Source organism: Entelurus aequoreus, linkage group LG15 (genome assembly GCF_033978785.1).
Source record: "Entelurus aequoreus isolate RoL-2023_Sb linkage group LG15, RoL_Eaeq_v1.1, whole genome shotgun sequence".
Classification (NCBI taxonomy): domain Eukaryota; kingdom Metazoa; phylum Chordata; class Actinopteri; order Syngnathiformes; family Syngnathidae; genus Entelurus; species Entelurus aequoreus.
The window spans coordinates 49082744-49106185 of record NC_084745.1 but is presented as its reverse complement, the minus strand read 5'-3'; the positions used below and the strand labels follow the sequence as shown (position 1 = coordinate 49106185).

Genomic DNA, 23442 nt, shown 5'->3' with positions numbered 1-23442 from the left:
TTATATAACTGTTCAATTGAAACATTACGCCCACAAAATAGCATTGTGTTCAGACTGTTTGAGTGGAGGTCATGCTTCATAAAGAAAGTACCATTTAAATGTTACCAGTTGTATAAATGAAACACAAAAAGCTATAATTTGCTTTCTTTTAAAGTGCTGAGTCACAGGTTGGTGACCTTAAAATAATCCACAAAGTCAAACTAAAGACTAATAAGATCGCAAAAAACAAATGCTTAATAGCATGCACAAACTATAAAATTGCATGTACTCTTTGTGGGCATGTTGCGGTTGCATGCACAATTGATAACCAGATTTAGTCATTTGGGGCCCTAAAGCAAACCTAGTCATTGGGGCCCTCCACATAACATTAAGTAAGTTAGGACCATTAATCAAGTTTAAAAAAAAAGCGTAAGCCACTTTTTTCATGCTCCAACCTGTTCTGTTTTGCAATGTGTGTGCTTGTAAAACATGAAGCACACAAATATAATCTGTACCACATTTTCTGCAAGCTCCAAATCAGCCCTTTAGTCTTTCATCAACTCAAAAATGGAAGTGCTAGACAGACGATATGTGTAATATTTTTATTTCTAACTCAATAAATTAATTGATCAGCTTTGCATGTTCTATCAAGTTTGCACATGTTTTAATACACACAAACCAGTGTTTCCCATAAACTGCCAAGATACCTGTGGCGGTGGGGGCGGGGCTATGGGCGTGGTCACCATGACATAATCGAGTAATTTGCATAATTTACTACAATATGATTTTCTCTAAAAAGGCTCAAAAAATGTATACTTACTAATTAATAATAACAGTTTTGTTTTAAAGGTCCATCCATCCATCCGTCCATCCATTTTACAATATAATTACAACACTTTATGTACATATTTATATACAGATTTGAACAATAAATTATTCACTGAAATATATTTATTAATTGTGGTTCTTACAAAAAATATATGTTATAAAATATAAAAGCTAAAATGTCTCTTAAAGCTCTGCCCCTATATTAGTGCATACTAAATAATTTAACTTTAGCCTACTACTACAACCATATTATTTACCAGCAACATAAAGTGAAACAGAGGCAGAGGTGTCCTGCCACAGTCAGTAACAAATAAACAGAAAACAGTAGTGGTCAAATACAAATAAGGCAACAAGAGAAGTATGCTACACTTCCCTTTGGAAAGTAAATTTGAACAGCCTATATGGGCATCTACATCAACTATATGATTTGCCTGAGAAGCTGGACTGGACAAAAAAAACAAAAAACATTTTTTACTTTTTTATTTTTTTATTTGTGGCGGACGTAATTCTTTTGTGGCGGGCCGCCACAAATAAATGAATGTGTGGGAAACACTGCAAACTTTTCGTTTTTGATTTAATGCGGTATTCACTGTTGTTACATACTGTATTTAAGTGCACTGCACGACAGTTATCTCAATAACGAATATTAAAAGATGCTGATATCGACACTTGACTTCAATAATAATTTTTTGCCTTTTTTCTTTTTACTGTGTTCAGACTCCGAACGGGAGAATGTGATCGCTGTTTAATCTTGGAGGGAAACCTAAAGAGCAGTCAAGAGCAAAATGAGCGGCTTATCACCAAGATGAGTGAGTGTGATATGTCGATTAGTCATAAAATGTTGCCTATTTATCGTATTTTCCGGATCATAAAATGCACCGGATTATAAAGCGTACTGCCGATGAGCGGGTCTAGTCAGGTTTATTTTCATTCAAAAGGCGCACCGAATTATAGGGCCCATTAAAGGGGTCATATTATTATAATTTTTTTTCTAAATGTAAAAGACTTCCTTGTGGTCTACATAACATGTAATGGTGGTTCTTTGGTCAAAATGTTGCATAGATGATGTTTTACAGATCATCTTCAAGTCGCTTTCTGACAGTCGCTTCAGGATGCGCCTTTTAGTGGGCGGACTTATTTACGTGGCTCACCTTCGACAGCGTCTTCTCCCCATCATCTTTGTTGTAGCGGTGTAGCGTGCAAGGACGGGAGTGGAAGAAGTGTCAAAAGATGGCGCTAACTGTTTTAATGACATTCACACTTTACTTCAATCGATAACGGAGCAGCATCTCCTCATCCGGAAACAACAAGAAGGCCAGAAATGTGTCCCGTGAAAAACCGTCCAACCGGAATTCTCTAATAACTAAAGTTCCTTGGGTGAATAATGTAAACTCACTATACCGGTATGTTTTAGCACTTTCATGGCGAGTTTACTGACAGATGTAAGTAAGAACTTTACACTATTTTATATTCGAAAGGGCAACAGTGGAGGATGAATGTCCCATAACAAGAAGATAGAGAAAAAGAAGGAGCTTATTGACTACGTTGTCGGCACGGACTACAAAGGCGGACTCGCGCAAATTTTCAGGACTTATGAAGATCCCAAATACATACCAGCAGGTACCGGAAGGTAAAAAAAAGTCTCCTTTGCATAAAACAAAATGCCAGATAATGTCTTACCTTATACACACACAACATAATACTCGTATGTTGACGCACAGTACAATCCATCAAGCGGTGCGGCTTCTTGTCGTACTAAAAAAAATTTTGATAGATTTTTGAGTGCCGTGTGTAATGTTCTATATTTTCAATGGAACATATAACGTTTTGGTGTTTACTTGAATCATGTTGCAGTCTACACATATCTCTTAGGTGTGACTGCCATCATATTGCAGTCTACATGTATCTCTTATGTGTGACTGCCATCTACTTGTCACATTTATAATTTCACCGTGTACCAATTAGGCGCACCAGGTTATAAGGCGCACTGTCGAGTTTTGTGAATGAAAAAATCAAAAGGATTTTAAGTGTGCCTTATCGTCCGAAAAATACGGTACTTGTTATTATTGTAAAATTACGTGTAGGATACTGGATATCTTACTAATAAAAAATGTTAAAACACTGTTTTCACACTAATGAAATTTTTGTGTATCTGTACAGAGCATGAAAATAAATGTCTTGAAGATGAAAATCGTAAACTGTACACTGAGCTGGAAAAGTTTAAGAATTGGTGAGTGTTGGAACATCATTTAAAGACAACGAGAATCATTTTGTAGACAAACCTAGTTAACCAAGCCATGTTCTCCTTTGGGCTTGTCACTTCTCTAATCAAACACGGTAGATGTGTGATATTTATGCCATTATCAGCTCCGATCCCCAGGAACAGGAAGATGGCATCATCCCAGACTCACCAGTTCTGGCCAGCTCGCTTCCTTTGGCCAACAAACTGAGGAAACGTAAAACCGGTGAGAAGAGAAGACATGTTCGCTACGCAGAAGAGCCTTCATTCAAGTTAAAGTCACTTTTCAAAGGTCAGTATAGTTCAATACAGTTTTTCCCAAAGCACTGCAATCTATTTGTGGGGTTTAGGGATTTATGGTATACCGGTACTATATACTATTAGTATCGCAGTACTAAAGAATAAAAAACGGTACTATACTCTGTTCGAAAAGTACCGGGTCCCAATGAGCATGGCGGCGCGTCGTCACGTCATGACATTGCTGGTTTTACGAGCAGAGGAGCATGTTCGGCAGCGCACAATCACACAGTACTTACAAGCAGAAACAGTGTGTGGACAGAAAAGGGAGAATTCACGCATTTTGGCCTAAAAACTGTCAGGTTCAAACACCGAACTATCTATTAAACAAGACAAGAAGCAAGGAATCAGGCAGAGACAAAGTTAAATTTTGCTCATGAGGAGAAACGTATTGGGCTGCACAATCCGTTACAGTCTCCCACCACGCTCTTAGTGACAGTCCCACGCGCTCCTATTTATTCAGGAGTTCCCTAGTTAACATCACTGAGGCTGCTTCTAAAGGGAGGGGACACATATTACGCAAGCAGCCCCAGTAGACACAATACGTGATTATTCAGAATGCAAATGTGCTGAGCTCGAGATTTCGCCCTGGCTCTGCTTTGTCTGCGTGTTGTCATTTTATCTTCGTTGAGGTCCTTGAAGTCCGTCCTTGGCTGTTTAGCAGTCTGGAAAACTAAAACTGCTGCTACGAGGCAACTTGCAGTGGAAGATAACAAGTTGTGTGCCTTCGCACAGAAAGAAAAGTACAACTTGAGAAAAATAGATAATAACTATAGCAACGGCCTTTAAGCATAAGAGTTGTGTGATAACTTATACATAATTATTCTAACAAAACTGACGATAAATATTAAGTTACAACACTGAAACACCCTCAGTACGAGGTGTGTTAAGACATGGCTAGCTAGATAGCAACGAACGTCCATCCGCAGTCAGCAGTGTTTTAGCTACTTCTAAATCACTAATCATGGCGACAAATAAAGTGAGTTTCTTACAAGTATCATCCCTGCAGGACGAGGAATAGCTAAACATGCTTCACTACACACCGTATGAGAATACAATAGCTCACTGGCGTCACCGCTAACAAAAGCTAGCACCCCTGAATGGGTGGATCTACACCTGACATCCAATGTAATGATACCAAGTACAATAGCATATCTAGTTGATACTACTCTGATTACATCTATATTTTTTATCGTCACAAAATAATTTTTAAACATTATATTATGTTTATAAACTCAGGAAATATGTCCCTGGACACATGAGGACTTTGAGTATGACCAATGTAAGATCCTGTTACTACTTGGTATCGGATTAATACCTAAATTTGAGGTATTATCCAAAACTAATGTAAAGTATCCAAACAACAGAAGAATAAGTGATTATTACATTTTAACAGAAGTGTAGATAGAACATGTTGCTGTTCTAGAACTCACCATAGTGTGGACTGTGATGCAACAGTTTGTTTACATGTAAAATCTTCCACTCCTTCTTTGTCTCATTTTGTCGAGTGCTAATCAGGCATATTTGGTCAGTGCATGACTGCAAGCTAATCAATGCTAACATGCTATTTAACCTAGCTGTATGTACATATTGCATCATTATGTCTCGTTTGTAGTTATATTTGAGCTCATTTAATATCCTTTACTTTTATCCTCTTTGTATATAATTTAGCGTCGCATGTCTTATGACACATTGTGTATGTATGTAATATTGGCTGCATTTCAGATAGTTGTTTGTGTGCCATGTTGTTCCAGACCACAGCAAACATTACCTAGCTTGCCAAAGATTGTAATAAATCTATTAAAAGAAGACAGCCTGCCGTTTCTTTAACTTGGACACACACATCTATACCTATGGCCATCAAAAGCCAGTAATTTCCAGTTATCTCACCTTTTGAGTAGCCTCTGATTTACTAATGGTTTTGAATGTAACCTGAGGGTTGCAGGTTCGCTCCCCGCCTCTTACCATCCAAAAAATCGCTGCCGTTGTGTCCTTGGGCAGGACACTTCACCCTTGCCCCCGGTGCCGCTCACACCGGAGAATGAATGATGAATGAATGAGTTGTAAAAATGAATGATGGGTTCTCACTTCTCTGTGAAGCGCTTTGAGTGTCTAGAAAAGCGCTATATAAATCTAATCCATTATTATTATTATTATGGCCATCAAAAGCCAGTAATTTCCAGTTATCTCACCTTTTGAGTATCCTCTGATTTACTAATGGTTTTGAATGTTGTAAAAATGTGTAGAATAAATGTTGAATTTCAACATTTCATTCAACGAAGATTTGCTTCAGCCAAAGTCATTTTGAAAGTAGGCTATTATAGCTAATATAGACACTTACGTCATGTGTAGCATTCATTATAAGACTTATATACGGCTTTTCATTTTTTGCAGCTCCAGACAGATTTGTTTTTTGTATTTTTGGTCCAATATGGCTCTTTCAACGTTTTGGGTTGCCAACCCCTGCTTTAATGCATCTCAAACTGTGCGTACAACGTTTTATGGATTTGAGCATACATAATTTTTAGTCGGAAATCCATGCAACTCTTAAGATCCACGATGATGTGTTAACTCGCGAGAGCCAAATCTGTTTGTAGCTGTCCAAAGTTACTATTGGCTGGCCGCCATAAATAGATGAAGGTATGGGAAACGCTGCAATGTATCATAATGTCTATGGTCTCTGAAGAACCTGAGATGGACAAATAAGGTAAAATCTTATTTGTGACCTCATTTTTATTTTTATTATATTTTTTTTAGATCCACTAAACGAATTGGTTGCTGGTCCAAAAAATGCCAAAAAAACAGACATACTTGTTCCTGACACGTGTGAAATGGAAACATCCCTCATTGCAGGTACTGATTTGTGTTGTTTGAGTATGTCATAGTCAGTTCCATATCATACATGTAGTACATAATATACATATGTATCTCCAGAGGAAAGTCTTGTGCTCAATGGCAATATTATTATTTCACAAAAAAAGACAATCAATTTAAGCACATCTCAAAAGGGTAATGGGAATGTGAGATTCAAACACTAATGACATCTATTTTACGAGACAAGAAGCAAGGAATTAAACAGAGACAGAATTCAATTTGAGGAGAGACGCCTGGACACTGGTCTCAGCACGCTCTCCCAAAAGATTGTACGCCTCCTTCTTTGATTTGGACTTTCCATGACCACATGGCAACAGCTGCTTCCAAAGGGACGGGGGTCGTAAACAGCCATCGCCTTTGATTACAAAACAGTTCAAAAGAAAAGGTCGGTTCAAAAAAGAGTTCAAAAAGAGTTTCGTAAAACAGTTAAAAAAAGCGGTGCCTGGAGGGGAGTCTGGTCCTGCTTCCTCTTCACTTTTGTAGTTCCTGGGTCAAGACAATATCTTTCTGTTGATTACAATACATGAAAGAAACAGAACACCTTCATGTTGCTTCCCCCCTACACAGTGGAGTTTTACAAGCCTTCTTCTTGGTAGGTGCAAAGACATGTTTTGGCTTCTCGCCGGGAACTCATTGAAACACAAAGTTTTTGTGATAACTTAGATACAATTATTCTAACAGGGAAGAAGTATGAACTTTTTGAATCACCCCCCTTTTTTTACATACCGTATTTTTCGGACTATAAGTCACAGTTTTTTTCATAGTTTGGCCGGGGGTGCGACTTATACTCAGGAGCGACTTATGTGCGAAATTAACACATTAGCGTAAAATATCAAATAATATTATCTAGCTCATTCACGTAAGACAGGTGTGTCCAAAGTGCGGCCTGGGCGCCACACATTCTGGAAATGCTATTGCAAAAATAAAAAAAACATTAAAAAAAAGTGGAATGAGGTGAAATCTAACTAGAAAAAGTTGCAATGTTGACACAAAGCTGCCATGATGGCTTTTTTTTTCTTTTGTCTATCTTTATTTTTCTTTTTTTGCCATTGCTCAAAAAAAATTTTTATAATCAATGTTATAATGAATTATTGACCTATTCAAGGCTCCAATTATTTCAAATATTTCACTTTAAAATGTTTTATGTGGAAAATATTGCACAAAATGTTGTGTGGTTGCCATACAAAAAACATCAACATTTTCTTTGACAAAAGAGCATAAAACAAACAAAATAATAGTTCAAACGTAAAATCGACAGATATATCTGAAGTTGATCTCGTAACTTAAGTGTTGAAAGTAAAAAAAATAACATAAAAATGTATCACTTTATGAGTGGGGCACCTTTTGGATTCCAACTATATTTAATGGGATTTTATTTATCTTTTCACTGTGATTACTCAAAAATAATAATGAATTAAAATCAATGGTGTCCTGCATTATTGATCTTTTTAAGGCTCTAAGTACTTCACATCAAACATTGCTTTCTGAATGTTTTGGGCAGTGGGGGAAATACTGCATATTTCAGTTTTATTATAAAAAAACTAAGTTGTCTTTGACAGAAAAGGCATAAAACCTTTTTGTTTTTTTTTAACTTTATACCAACCTGAAGTTGATATACTGTAGAGATTTACTGTAAGCGTTAAATTAAAAAAATAAAATAATTAATTGACTTGTTTTTAACATTTTAATGACTTAAACCCTTTATGGTCCCCGGGAGCCCTAAAGGTAAAAAAAAAAAAATCCATATATTTTGTTATGGTTTCAAAATGAAAAATATCAAAATGACCCCCGCATGCTTTAATTTTTCCGTGTTTGGCCCTCATTGGAAAAAGTTTGGACACCCCTGACGTAAGAGACTAGACGTATAAGATTTCATGGGATTTAGCGATTAGGAGTGACAGATTGTTTGGTAAACGTATAGCATGTTCTATATGTTATAGTTATTTGAATGACTCTTACCATAATATGTTACGTTAACATACCAGGCACGTTCTCAGTTGGTTATTTATGCCTCATATAACGTACACTTATTCAGCCTGTTGTTCACTATTCTTGATTTATTTTAAATTGCCTTTCAAATGTCTATTCTTGGTGTTGGGTTTTATCAAATATATTGTTCCCCAAAAAATGCGACTTATATATGTTTTTTTTCCTTCTTTATTGTGCATTTTCGGCCGGTGCGACTTATACTCCGGAGCGACTTATACTCCGAAAAATACGGTAGTTAACTTTAAATGATATCCAGTTTCCTCTGAACCACATTTTATTACATTCATATGGATCCACATAACTGGATTTGCCCAGAACATTGTGCTTACAATTACCTCAATATATCATCATAAGTACCGGTAAGTCATGTAAGTCATTCATTCTCACATTCAAAACAAGCCTATACCAAACCAAAATATTAGATTTGTACAATTCCTTAAAATGCTCAACGTTTGAACAGTGTTTGAGCTCCTCACTCAGGCTGTTCCAAACAAAAACTTTTCCTTGTGCTAAGTGCTAAAGCATGTATATATTTGCCGTTCCTCTGAGGTTATTAGGTAAGATTGCTATTAATTAATCAAAAAGTAATTACAATTAAGGTTTGATCACACACTCGTTTCGTTTTAAGGGATATCCCCCGAGCGGGACACTAAAGATTGTCTGCCCTCCATAAACGATGATCCTTGTTTTGCTTTGATTTGAAACCGTGGATGTACTTTAATAATGTGACCTGTGTCGATGCTGAAACTGGTGTCTGTCTGATGTCAGGAGAGGAAGAGAACGGGGGAGAAGTGATAGCAGAAACTTGTGTCCTTGAACTTGTCAACACACGTCACGTGGTAAGATAAGTTCATGCTCCTTTATTTAGTCATCGCGTGAATGCCGAAAAACATTCACAGAGAGTATTGTCTTGCCCTTTCTTGTCCGCTTTTCATTCCATCGAATTTAAAGTGGAACTGTACTTTTTTGGGGAATTTGCCTAACGTTCACAATCATTATGAGAGACACGGCGATGAATGTTGTCTTCATCACTAAATATAACTAACTGCAGACTTTGTGAGGGCCAACAAACATAATAAAATACCACTTAATGTACAAAGTCTGCTGTCATTAGGATGCAGACTGCGAGGATGTTCATATATTCCCATTTAGATGAAGAACGTCATTAATCCTCTTTCTGTTATTTTACTGTGTCATTAATATTTCTACTATTATCCTTTGAATGTTGTTTTTATTAATTTAATATTTAGATTAAAATTTATACATATATTTTATCATATGTTTTATACTGTGTATATATGATGATGAAACAAAAATTGAGCTGTTTGGCCACAATATGTTTGGAGGAGAAAAGGCGAGGCCTTTAATCCCAGGAACACCAGACCTACCGTCAAGCATGGTGGTGGTAGTATTATGCTCTGGGCCTGTTTTGCTGCCAATGGAACTGCTGCTTTAAATGGGACAATGAAAAAGGAGGATTACCTCCAAATTCTTTAGGACAACTTAAAATCATCAGCCCGGAGGTTGGGTCTTGGGCGCAGTTGGGTGTTGCAACAGGACAATGACCCCAAACACACGTCAAAAATGGTAAAGGAATGGCTAAATCAGGCTAGAATTAAGGTTTTAGAATGGCCTTCCTAAAGTCCTGACTTAAACGTGTGGACAATGCTGAAGAAACAAGTCCATGTCAGAAAACCAACACATTTAGCTGAACTGCACCAATTTTGTCAAGAGGAGTGGTCAAAAATTCAAGCAGAAGCTTGTGGATGGCTACCAAAAGCGCCTTATTGCAGTGAAACTTGCCAAGGGACATGTAAGCAAATATTAACATTGCTGTATGTATACTTTTGACCCAGCACATTTGGTGACATTTTCAGTAGACTCATAATAAATTCATAAAATAACCAAACTTCATGAATGTTTTTTGTGACCAACAAGTATGTGCTCCAATCACTCTATCACAAAATAATAGGAGTTGCAGAAAGTATTGGAAACTCAAGACAGCCATGACATTATGTTCTTTACAAGTGTATGTCAACTGTATATTTGTTACTTGACACTATCTGGCTAATATGCTAACTGTTAGCATTTAAATTTTAACATTTCTTTTTTATATTCTTTTTTTTTAGAAAACTGTGGAAGCCGCAGGACAGCAAAATGTCCCAAAATCTTCTCTGTTGACAGGTGTTCACCTGAAGTAAGGACAAGATGACAAAACATTCACACATAGACCGTCCTTTTAACCACTTTTACAATTCAAAATATAATGTGCCCCCTTGTGAAGACCTCGTCGCATCTCCCCGTCATCGACATCCGTCCAAAGTCCAGACTCCACCACGGACAAGTCCTCATCTCTTTCCCCTCCTGGTAAAAAGTTGACCATCGCCGACTTTACCTGCAAAGAGAAACAGAAAAAGGAAGATGGTGAACCAAAGGGGCGAATACCCAAAGAGGAGCAGAAGAAACAAACCTGCAGATCTGTTCACACTCAAAGCTTCAAGCAGCCACCTGACAGCAAGGTTTGCCTTCATACTACAAGTGTACAAGCCTCACTAAACAGATTATTAGACATTGGGGGGGAAAATACTTCAACGTTCAATCTATCAATCCTTTATCGTCATTGTCATATTATCAGTTATACATGTCAACACAATTTTGTTGGAACATTATACAGCCAAATAGAAAAGTGCAGAGATGATGCTGGTCACTGCAACTGAATAGTTGGTACATACAAAAGCAGTACAATAACAGTAGTTTTTTATAGCTTTGAAGTAGGACAAGAGAATGGGGGCGGTATAAACAGTCAGATGGGATTATGTCGTTGCTGCAGCAATGCAATGTCCAGGTCATATCATGTAAGGAACACATGTAATGCTGGTTTGGAGTCCTAGGGGTGCACATAGGAAAGGGGACCTATGATGATTGAATATACATTTAAAATACTTCCTCTTGGTCTAGATCAAGGGTGTCAAACTAATTTTAGCTCAGGGGCCGCCTTGAGGAAAATCTGTGCACACGCAGGCCGGACTATTAAAATAGTGGCATTAAAACTTAAAAAATAAAGACAACTTCAGATTGATTTTTGTCTTACTTTGGCCAAAAATAGAACAAACACATTCTGAAAATATTACAATAAAAATATAGAAAAGAATACCAGCAGCGGTAAAGTTTAGATCCATGAAGGAAAGAAGAAAATGAATGAATGTTTTTAACTGAATACATTTATATATGCATAAAAATTAGTTTTTTTTTGTATTGTTTTTTTTTTTTTAATGAATTAAGTAACGTTTATGACAGCCTTTTTCCAAAACACAATATAAGATGTGAGATATAACAGGATAATGCATACATTTATCATTTGTTTTCAAAACGCTTGCAAAAAAGTGGGACTCGAAAAATTTACTGTGGGACCCCATTTTTATGACTTGATGGGGTCCCAGGGACCCCATTTTGAAAATTCCTAGCGCCAACACTGATGGAGTATTGGTGCGTGCAAAACAGCAGCAGGCGGCTGTGGCCCGCCGGCCGGTTCTAATTCTAATCAAATATCATCCAGGGGGCCATAGATCAGGGGTGTCCATTACGTCGATCGCGAGCTACCGGTCGATCGCGGAGGGTGTGTCAGTCGATCGCCAACCAGGCGTTGAAAAAATAGTCCTAGAAATTAGCGATCAAAAATCTTCACTATGACGTCCAGTGTTTCCCATAAACTGCCAGGATACCTGTGGCGGTGGGGGCGTGGCTATGGGCGTGGTCACCATGACATCATCGATTAATTTGCATAATTTACTACAATATGATTTTCTCTAAAAAGGCTCAAAAAATTTATACTTACTAATTAATAATAACAGTTTTGTTTTATTTTTTTTTAAATTTATTTTTTTAATGTCCGTCCATCCATCCCTCCATCCATCCATCCATCCATTTTACAATATAATTACAACACTTTATGTACATATTTATATACAGATTTGAACAATAAGTTATTCACTGAAATATATTTATTAATTGTGGTTCTTACAAAAAATATATGTTATAAAATATAAAAGCTAAAATGTCTCTTAAAGCTCTGCCCCTTTATTAGTGCATACTAAATAATTTAACTTTAGCCTACTACTACAACCATATTATTTACCAGCAACATAAAGTGAAACAGAGGCAGAGGTGTCCTGCCACAGTCAGTAACAAATAAACAGAAAACAGTAGTGGTCAAATACAAATAAGGCAACAAGAGAAGTATGCTACACTTCTCTTTTGTAAAGTATATCTGAACAGCCTATATGGGCATCTACATCAACTATATGATTTGCCTGAGAAGCTGGACAGGACCAAAAAAAAAATCTATTTGTGGCGGACGTAATTCTTTCGTGGCGGGCCGCCACAAATAAATGAATGTGTGGGAAACACTGACGTCACTTGATTGACATTCACGGCACCCGAGGGTCTTGTGAGATGATGCTGGCTGCTGCGAGCTCAGTGTGAAGGAAAAAAAGCCCGTCAGGGAGGCGAGAAACAGTTTTTATTTCAACCACACCTCCTGTCAAAAGCCTAAAACCGACCACATAGTTCCTGTCTTCACAATGAAAGCGCTGCTCTTTCCTGCCTGCGCTAACAAAATAAGAGTCTAAGAAAGCTGGCGTGCACAAGCCCGCAAGCCATGGAGTTTGCCGCCAATGTATTTTTTGTAAAGTGTATAAAAAGGAGTTTTGAAGCTGGACAAATAAGATGCCAAAAAGCAACCACTTTCATGTGGTATTGGACAGAAAGGAGGACTTTTTTTCTCCTCCTTTAAAAAATGTGGACGTTGTCAGCACTACTGTCTGATTCCAATCAATGCAAGTCATCAGAATCAGGTAATACACCAACTTATATTCTTGTTTTCAGGAAAGAAAGGAATCTATATGTGTTAAACATGCTTGTATTATCATTAAACAAACACCTTTTAATTTGTTAACAAAAACGTCTCTTTCATAAATAAATAAATATAAATTATATATATGAATGAGGTAGATCCCTTCGACTCGGTCATTTAAAAAGTAGCTCGCCTGCTGAAAAGTGTGGGCACCCCTGCCATAGATAATTCATTCATTCAGCCATATCCGGCCCGCGAGCCTTGACTTTGACACCCCTGGTCTAGATATTATGTATTGTATATGCTTTGTTGTACATTTGGCTCCAAAGTACCATTTATAACCCACTTTCTGAGTCTGTATGCAATATGTCAAATGAAACCATGCCCCACCCCTCCAAAAGTACCATCATTTATCTTTTGAAAATGTACACTGCTAATTATGTATGGAAGAGAAACTTCACCTAATAAACGTCAGAAATATTACATAGAGTCACCCGGCCACAACATTAGAATACAGAGCTGAAAAAAAAAAGTATATTTTTGTCACTGTATGTTGTATGCCGGTGTTATTGTGCGCACACAAAGAATAGGTGAGAATACTACTTTCTTACCTTTTCTGCTGTTACCTCAAACTCAGCTGAGACATTTATTCAATGTCAGGTTGTGACGTTGATTTGACCATTGAAATTTAGTCATTTTCCAACCAATATTCTACAACACAAATACAACGTTGAAACAACATGCTTTTTGACAACTTTTATTCAATGTCAGGTTGTGACGTTGATTTGACCATTGAAATTTGGTCATTTCCCAACCAACAATGTGCATCCAACGTTAGACATCAACGTTGTCCCAATTTACAAATACAACTATTTTGTAACATTAAGTCAGTTTTAAAAAACATACAGTACAGGCCAAAAGTTTGGACACACCTTCTCATTCAATGGGTTTTCTTTATTTTCATGACTATTTACATTGTAGATTGTCACATCAAAACTATGAATGAACACATGTGGAGTTATGTACTTGACAAAAAAAGGTGAAATAACTGAAAACATGTTTTATATTCTATCCATCTATCCATCCATTTTCTACCGCTTGGCCCTTTCGGGGTCATGGGGGGTGCTGGAGCTTATCTCTGCTGCATTCGGGCGGAAGGTGGGGTACACCCTGGACAAGTCGCCACCTCATCACAGGGCCAACACAGATAGATAGACAACATTCACACTCACATTCACACACTAGGGACCATTTAGTGTTGCCAATCAACCTATCCCCAGGTGCATGTCTTTGGAGGTGGGAGGAAGAGAACATGCAAACTCCATACAGAAAGATCCCGAGCCCAGGATCGAACCCAGGACCTTCATATTGTGAGGCAAATGTACTAACCCCGTTTTATATTCTAGTTTCTTCAAAATAGCCACCCTTTGATCTGATTACTGTTTTGCACACTGGTATTCTCTCAATGAGCTTCAACATGTAGTCACCTGAAAAGTTTTTCACTTCACAGGTGTCATAGTTTTGATGCCTTCAGTGACAATCTACAATTTTAGTCATAAAATTTTTTTAAAAACGCATTAAAATGAGAAGGCGTGTCCAAACTTTTGGCCTGTCCCACTTGTGTCACAACTCTAATTAGACTCGCCCGACCGGTTGCCTGTGAACACCCTTTCTGTGTACGTGCTGTTTGTACCATTGACATTTAGTCATTTTCCAACCAATATTCTACAACACAAATACAACGTTGAAACAACAAGCTTTTTGACAACTTTTATTCCAGTGTTTTGCAACCTTTTTTGAGCCAAGGCACATTTTTTGCGTTGAAAAAATCCGGAGGCCCACCACCAGCAGAAATCATTAAAAAAGGAAACTCCGTTAACAGTAAAAAGTCGTTGTCGCAATTGTTGGATATGACTTTAAACCATAACCAAGCATGCATCACTATAGCTCTTGTCTCAAAGTAGGTGTACTGTCACCACCTGTCACATCACACCCTGACTTATTTGGAGTTTTTTTTGCTGTTTTCCTGTGTGGTGTTTTAGTTCTTGTCTTACGCTCCTATTTTGGTGGCTTTTTCTCTTTTTTTGGTATTTTCCTGTAGCAGTTTCATGTCTTCCTTTTGAGCGTTATTTCCCGCATCTACTTTGTTTTAGCAATCAAGAATATTGCAGTTGTTTTTATCCTTCTTTGTGTGGACATTGATTGTCATGTCATGTTCGGATGTACATTGTGGACTCAGTCTCTGCTCCACAGTAAGTCTTTGCTGTCGTCCAGCATTCTGTTTTTGTTTACTTTGTAGCCAGTTCAGTTTTAGTTTCGTTTTACATAGCCTTCCCTAAGCTTCAATGCCTTTTCTTAGGGGCACTCACCTTTTTTTAATTTTTGGTTTAAGCAATATATATATTTTTACCTGCACACTGCCTCCTGCTGTTTCCGACATCTACAAAGCAATTAGCTACCGGCTGCCACCTACTGATATGGAAGAGTATTACACGGTTACTCTGCCGAGCTCTAGACAGCACCGACACTCAACAACAACACATCATTTGCAGACTATAATTACTGGTTTGCAAATAATATTTTTAACCCAAATAGGTAAAATGACCCCAAAAGGGATAAGCTGTAGAAAATGGATGTATGGACATCATCTTCCACGGCACACCAGACTGTATCTCACGGCACACTAGCATACCGCGGCACAGTGGTTGAAAACCACTGCTTTATTCAAGGTCAGGTTATGACATTGATTTGACCATTGAATTTTGGTCATTTCCCAACCAACAACATGGATCCAACGTTAGACATCAACGTTGTCCCAATTTACAAATACAACTATTTTGTAACCTTAAGAAGTCAGTTTTAAAAAACATACATGCATCATCACGGCGTGGCGCGGTTTGGAGAGTGGCTGTGCCAGCAACCTGAGGGTTCCTGGTTCAATCCCCAGCTTCTACCAACCTAGTCATGTCCGTTGTGTCCTTGAGCAAGGCACACTTCACCCTTGCTCCTGATGGGTCGTGGTTAGCGCCTTGCATGGCAGCTCCCGCCATCAGTGTGTGAATGGGTGAATGTGGAAATAGTGTCAAAGCGCTTTGAGTACCTTGAAGGTAGAAAAGCGCTATACAAGTATAACCCATTTACCATTTATCAACCTTGTCCCACTCGTGTCACAGCTCTGATTAGACTCGCCCGACTGTTTGCTTGTGAACACCCTTTCTGTGTACGTGCTGTTTGTACGGAACATGGATAGAACAGAATTATGCATAAAAGGGTCTACTTGTATACTGAAAATACCCACCTCCATCAAGTGTTCTTTTTCTACAAATTAATGAAAATGTGAAAGAACAAGCCCCTTTTTGTCTGTATCTGTATCTTTGTTGGCCCGGGCCCCACCCCTCCACAAAATTCAGAGTATATTTTTTTCCCCCAAATTCGCCATAATTCAACTGTTTATTTTTGACTCAATGTTGACAGGTTCAAAGTGTTGACTGTGGGAGTCCAGCTTTCAAGAAGCCTAACTCCAGACTGCTGGACCAGAGACGAAACCACCTTCATGGCCACCGTTCTTCACACAGACAAGGTAAGACCACTTTGCTGTTCTTGACTCCGGGTGACCTGTTTGTTCTAATGGGATCTGCTCTTTGAGCAGAGAAGACGCACACGGTGGAGAACATGTGGAGCATAGACCCTGCGCTCAACTTTTCAATGTATGACAGTGAGCGGGGAGCCGTTGAGGTACAGTCTTTTGTTCCTGACGTCTTAGACTTAGTTTGCGGGCCATTTCACCCAGTCGGTGCGGTTTTTCTCGTTGCTGTTGGAAGCTACAATCACATGATACATTTGCCGTTTGTTTGTACTCAAGCATGAAGAACACGGAGAACTGCCTGACAGTGACTGCACTTGGATCAGTCACAGTTTGCTCCAAGGCCGACGTGCAAATGACGAGGAAGAAGAACACAGTGTCTCCGGTGAATCACTCGCATTCCAACGTTTGCTGTCAAATAAAGTTTGATTGATTGATTGATGCGTGCCGTGCTAAAACCTGACTTTTTTTCTTTTTTTTTTGCATACCAAGGAATCGGGGAGAAGGCCAACGACAGTCTGGATGGAATGTTTGACGCCACCGGCCATGAGGAGTACATATCTTACAACAGCTCACAAGTTGCCAGTCAGCCATCTGAGGCTATGGAGCAAGAGGAGGACAATGGTATATTTTGTTTGAAGATATTTAGTATGCCTGGACAGTCTAATTAGGTCAAGTTTTAAGTGGAACCATTATTTATAGCAGGCCTGGGCAATTATTTTGCCTCGGGGGGCCAAATTTAGAGAAAAAAATGTGTCTCTGGGCCAGTATATCTATTTTTAGAAACACCAATACAAAACCTCACAATAATGTCTTAATGCTAAAAACGTTATGACAAATCGGCTTAAAAAACAGAATGACATTTTTTATTTTTTTTACTGAATGAGACACCCAGAATGTACATGAAAATAAAGAATGGGGGATTTACAATATTAACTATGACGGATAAAACACTGAATATTGACAACATATGAACGTCACACCCCCTCTCGATCGACATATTTTACAATCAAGCGAAACGCAACAAAAATGCAACTAACACAGCGAAATATGAACACAAAGGGTAAAAAAACCCCACCTACAATCTGATACATCTGATATATCACTAAGCTTTAGAACTTTGTTGTAAAAATCTCCTTCCGCGTCTGTCCCTGACACCCGCATTTCAGGCTGACACTCTGGAAACGCTCCCCACCCACACTGCTTGGTGCCTCGTCTGAGCTGCTGTGACTTAGAAAAACCATAGTAACTAATTAGATTATTTTAGTAAGTAATTAGATTACCATAGTAACTGGTACATCATGCAAAAGTGCAGATTCCAACCATTGAAATACTTTGTATAGTTCAAGACTTACGGTCATTAGAAAACATCACTGCACATCATAATGGCAGCTACACTTTCCATCTTAAAGATCTAAAAAAAAAAATTTGGGAATGTCCCGTGGGCCAGGATGAAAAGCTCATGTGGCCCCCGGGCCTTAATTTGCCCAGGTCTGATTTATAGGATTATTATTGTAGTACTAAAGTGAACTACAATTATGTGATTCAAACTGATGTCAAATGTTTATACAGCTCCTCTATGATTCAGTTCTGCAGGTAATGTGCACAGTTTGTGTATGTGACAACACATTTAAAAATTGTCTTTGCTCCTTCCAGAAGAAGAAGAGTCTTCTGAAAACTACCCACATATGAACAAAGTAAAGTGAGTAAATCTACTTACATTTTGTTTTTTGCTTTGACATATTACATTGTGCTTTTTAATGTACAACTGAGTAGCTCTGTGATAGACACATCTTTACAGTGCAACAGAACTGTAATCTATTAGTGATTATGCTCGAGATGACATGTTATACACTTTTAAAGACGCATCTTTATTTTCTTCTTACATTATGCCCTTTGGCTCTTCATGGATTTTTGTTGGGTTTTTATTTATTTGTTTTTAATCCTGAAGCCTCCCACAGGCCCACAAAAAATTAGCTGGGTTACGAAAATAGCCGCCAGGCCGCACTTTCGACCAACGTTCCCTCTAATGTGCGCGCCTGCGCAATTGCGCACTGCTCAAGCGTCCTCTGCAAATATATGCCGCGCACCAAATCAAATCCCATCTGAATTCTAAACAAAATAAACACATTTATTCTGTGTAATTTTGCAATGCAACTCTGAGTGACAGTGACAACAAGCGGCCCTAACGGTGTTCGTCAACACCGTTCAATTGAACACCGTTCAATTATTGTAACGTCTATCTAGGTGCTTCGAGGACAGGAATTATATCGATCACTTTATCGAGCAAAACTGTTTATATTCGGCCATAACCACACCAAAAACATGAGTAAAAAACTTCTATCTCGAAAAACTAGTCATTTTCTGCCGTACAAACCAGGCCAAAACCAACTTGTCATCTGTCACCAACACGTATACCACTAAGCCACTGGTGCGTTTATGGCCACACAAAAAGTCGGACAACTCAAACACCACACAAAGTTACACTATGACTCCTCAGTCATACGTGTGCTTATTCTACTGTCATTTATTATTAATGTTAATTTATTGATATTAATCATGGAATGCTGTTACTAGAGAAAGTTACAGGAACGCACACTTCATCCTATGCTTACATTTCATTGTGCAACATGAGGATGTTTAAGGGGAACTAAATGTGATCTCTGAAAGGGGTACAAATGAGTCTAAAGCAGGAACCCCACCCAGACATATTGTACAATACTAATCCATAGCTTATGAAAAACAAGATTTCTTTTATTTTCATTACAAGTGGGCCAAATCACTAATATTACAAAATAATCTCATGAAAATGACTCCTCTCATTTGAGTGTTATTATAAAAGATTGGTTTGAGACAGGTGTGCTGCTGGTATTGCCACGTATGATGTTGCTCACATGTGCTCCACTGAATGCTCAGGGAGTTTTTGTGTTTGCTCACACACATGAACAATTAGAGGGAACATTGCTTTCGACACACCTGATTTATGCATTTCTCTGGTAAAGAACAACGGAACAGTGTCTCCAGGCGCTGTCTTTTTAGCACAATCGCTAGTCATGTGACTAAACAACATACCGTAGTGACTGAAACAGACATAGTGATTAATTTGGATGAATGGGGTATGTATTAGAATCAGGTTAATTTTAATTTGTATGTAAACTGCTGATCTTTTTTCAATTCTTTAAACACTAAAACATCTTTAAATGGTGCTTTTTTTGGCTGATTTTTGCATGTTCAATTGCTGAAAAACCAGGAGCGTCGGGGGTTGGGGGGTTGGTTGCTCATATGTGCAAATCCTCCGCTGTTGCCATTACTAATGCAAATTAGGGTAGAGTTATATTACTTATGTCTTCCAGTAGACTCGATATGAAGCGCTAAAAACTACAACATAGCTGACGGGAAGAAAACACAGTTTTAGTTGATTAGTTTATTATTCTTCGGTCAATGGTCAACAAAATAAACAAACAGTTATACATTCATAGATTGAAAATGAAAATGTTGCAGACCGAAAGGGTTTAGGCTGAAGTTGAACACTTATTGCGCCTAACCCTATAAACAATGTCAAGTACAAGATGAACTTCTGAAAATTATGAAATGTCCTTTGTACAACATATTATAAATACACATTATACACAACATAAACACAGTTAAATTATATATACAGTAAAGGCATGTGAAATATCCTTGTACACGTGTTAAACCTTTACACCAATTATATACTATATACAAACAATTATACTTCCATTGTTATTTATATCTCACACGTGCCTCCACTTCACACAGTTGAAGTGGAGGCACGTAATTGAACCGCTTGCAAAACTGTGTATCCTGATGAGATGGTAATAATTTATGCAAAAATTTGACCAAAGAACCACCATTACATGTTATGGAGACTACAAGGAACTGTTTTTAATATAGGAAGAAAATCATAGTAATACCTATGGGTGTGGGGAAAAAACACCCCTATTCTCACGTTGTGCGATTCAGAATCGATTCTCATTTTTGAAAAATAGATTTTTATATTTTTTATTTATAAAAAAATAAAAACATTTTTTTTATTTTTTTTTATTTAATCAATCCAACAAAACAATACACAGCAATACCATATCAATGCAATCCAATTCCAAAACCAAACCCGACCCAGCAACACTCAGAACTGCAATAAACAGAGCAATTGAGAGGAGACACAAACACGACACAGAACAAACCAAAAGTAGTGAAACAAAAATGAATATTATCAACAACAGTATCAATATTAGTTACAATTTCAACATAGCAGTGATTAAAAATCCCTCATTGACATTATCATTAGACATTTATAAAAATAAAAATAAATGAACAATGGTGTCAGAGTGGCTTACACTTGCATCGCATCTCATAAGCTTGACAACACACTGTGTCCAATATTTTCACAAAGATAAAATAAGTCATATTTTTGGTTCATTTAATAGTTAAAACAAATTTACATTATTGCAATCAGTTGATAAAACATTGTCCTTTACAATTATAAAAGCTTTTTACAAAAATCTACTACTCTGCTTGCATGTCAGCAGACTGGGGTAGATCCTGCTGAAATCTATGTATTGAATGAATCGAGAATCCTTTTAAATCGGGAAAAAAAATCGTTTTTGAGTCGAGAATCGTGTTGAATTGGAAAAAAAATAGATTTTGAATCGAATCGTGACCCCAAAAATCGATATCGAATCGTGGGACACCCAAAGATTCACAGCCCTAGTAATACCCCTTTAAGAGACGTTTTGCACACAAGCCGTGCAACTTTTTGCGCTTCACATTTGCACGTGTTTTAATACCTTGAGTAGATTAGGCACCAAGTTGGCAACATACACTACCGTTCAAAAGTTTGGGGTCACCCAAACAATTTTGTGGAATAGCCTTCATTTCTAAGAACAAGAATAGACTGTCGAGTTTCAGATGAAAGTTCTCTTTTTCTGGCCATTTTGAGCGTTTAATTGACCCCACAAATGTGATGCTCCAGAAACTCAATCTGCTCAAAGGAAGGTCAGTTTTGTAGCTTCTGTAACGAGCTAAACTGTTTTCAGATGTGTGAACATGATTGCACAAGGGTTTTCTAATCATCAATTAGCCTTCTGAGCCAATGAGCAAACACATTGTACCATTAGAACACTGGAGTGATAGTTGCTGGAAATGGGCCTCTATACACCTATGTAGATATTGCACCAAAAACCAGACATTTGCAGCTAGAATAGTCATTTACCACATTAGCAATGTATAGAGTGTATTTCTCTAAAGTTAAGACTAGTTTAAAGTTATCTTCATTGAAAAGTACAGTGCTTTTCCTTCAAAAATAAGGACATTTCAATGTGACCCCAAACTTTTGAACGGTAGTGTAGATTCCCTGTATCAGTTGTGTTAGGAATTGACGTTACGAAGCATACCGCCACCTAACATGTAGCACCAAATCTATTTGTGGCGGTCCAAATTATTCCGTGGCAGGCTGCTGCAAATAAATGAATATATGGGAAACACTGTCACATGTATTTAACCTCAAACACTTCTATGACGCCCTTTACAGCAGTATAATAGCTCCTATTAAATCAAAGTTTCTCTGTGTGGGTTAGACATCCGGCGTTTGCACATGTGGCAGTGGTGCGCAAGAAAGACGAGAGAAGAAAGCTGAAGGGCACCACCTGCAAAGAATGTGAAGTTGTAAGTCCAATATTCCAGACACAGCTTTTTTGTGTGCCAATCCAAGTCTAACAAGATGCTCACTCCTCCAGTATTACGCCCATCTCCCAGAGGAGGAGAAGCAGAAGAAGCTGTCCGAATGCTCTCGGCACCGCTATCGCTTTATTCCGCCCAACACTCCGGAACATTTCTGGGAAGTCGGATTCCCGTCGACTCAGACGTGCATTGAAAGAGGTCACTCTGTCTTTACACTTTGGAGACCATCTATTGTTCCTGTGAAATTCTAACCCATTGCCATAACAAATCTGTTTGTAGGTTATATAAAGGAGGAGAAGACCCCGTCGTCTCGTTTACGAAGAAAGCAACCTTTTGCTGCGTTTTTCTCCCCAAAGAATAGCCAGAAGGACAGCTAACAAGTTAGTGTGTTCACCAAGGAGCTCAATCAAGCTCTTTTTGTGCACTGACTCAATGTACACACAGTACTTTTTTCACCTTTGCTCATTTACTCTGCATATAAGATTGAGACGTGCTCAATAAATATAACTTAAGTGAATTAAGTTTTCTGGTTGCTAATTCATAACTTGTATCATTAGGAATAAGTAAAGGTGCAAAATAGGCCACATTTTATTTTGTCTGTCGCTTATTAAAGCACTGTTTATAATGTAAAAACATATGAAAAATACACACTACTTTTTTCACCTTTGCTCATTTAAGATTGACACATGCTGATAAAATAAAATATAAGTGAATTAAGTTTTTCTGGTTGCTAATTCTTAACTTGTATCATTTGGAATAAGTAAAGGTGCAAAATAGGCCACATGTAAACATTTTATTTGGTCTGTAGCCTATTAAAGCACTGTTTATGAAGTAAAAAAATATGAAAATACACATTACTTTTTTCACCTTTGCTCATTTACTCTGTATATAAGATTGAGACATGCTGATAAAATAAAACATAAGTGAATTAGGTTTTCTGCTTGCCACTTAAAGGCCTACTGAAAGCCACTACTAGCGACCACGCAGTCTGATAGTTTATATATCAATGATGAAATCTTAACATTGCAACACATGCCAATACGGCCGGGTTAACTTATAAAGTGCAATTTTAAATTTCCCGCTAAACTTCCGGTTGAAAAC

At 37.8% G+C, this 23442-nt stretch overlaps 1 protein-coding gene across 1 annotated transcript in view; it reads left to right on the top strand.

Annotated features, from left to right (window-relative positions):
• LOC133630324 (DNA endonuclease RBBP8-like) overlaps positions 1 to 23032 on the top strand; it is a 28286-nt gene extending 5254 nt beyond the window's left edge. The window contains exons 5-19 of the mRNA XM_062021887.1: positions 1525 to 1616; positions 2968 to 3037; positions 3175 to 3338; positions 6101 to 6196; positions 8975 to 9045; positions 10336 to 10403; positions 10491 to 10725; positions 16533 to 16638; positions 16708 to 16793; positions 16921 to 17026; positions 17134 to 17265; positions 18298 to 18343; positions 22239 to 22326; positions 22398 to 22539; positions 22621 to 23032. Of these exons, the coding sequence (XP_061877871.1) occupies positions 1525 to 1616; positions 2968 to 3037; positions 3175 to 3338; positions 6101 to 6196; positions 8975 to 9045; positions 10336 to 10403; positions 10491 to 10725; positions 16533 to 16638; positions 16708 to 16793; positions 16921 to 17026; positions 17134 to 17265; positions 18298 to 18343; positions 22239 to 22326; positions 22398 to 22539; positions 22621 to 22718 (1600 nt within the window). The 3' untranslated portion in view covers positions 22719 to 23032. The remainder of the gene's footprint in view (positions 1 to 1524; positions 1617 to 2967; positions 3038 to 3174; positions 3339 to 6100; positions 6197 to 8974; positions 9046 to 10335; positions 10404 to 10490; positions 10726 to 16532; positions 16639 to 16707; positions 16794 to 16920; positions 17027 to 17133; positions 17266 to 18297; positions 18344 to 22238; positions 22327 to 22397; positions 22540 to 22620) is intronic.
• The last annotated feature ends 410 nt before the right edge of the window (positions 23033 to 23442 follow it).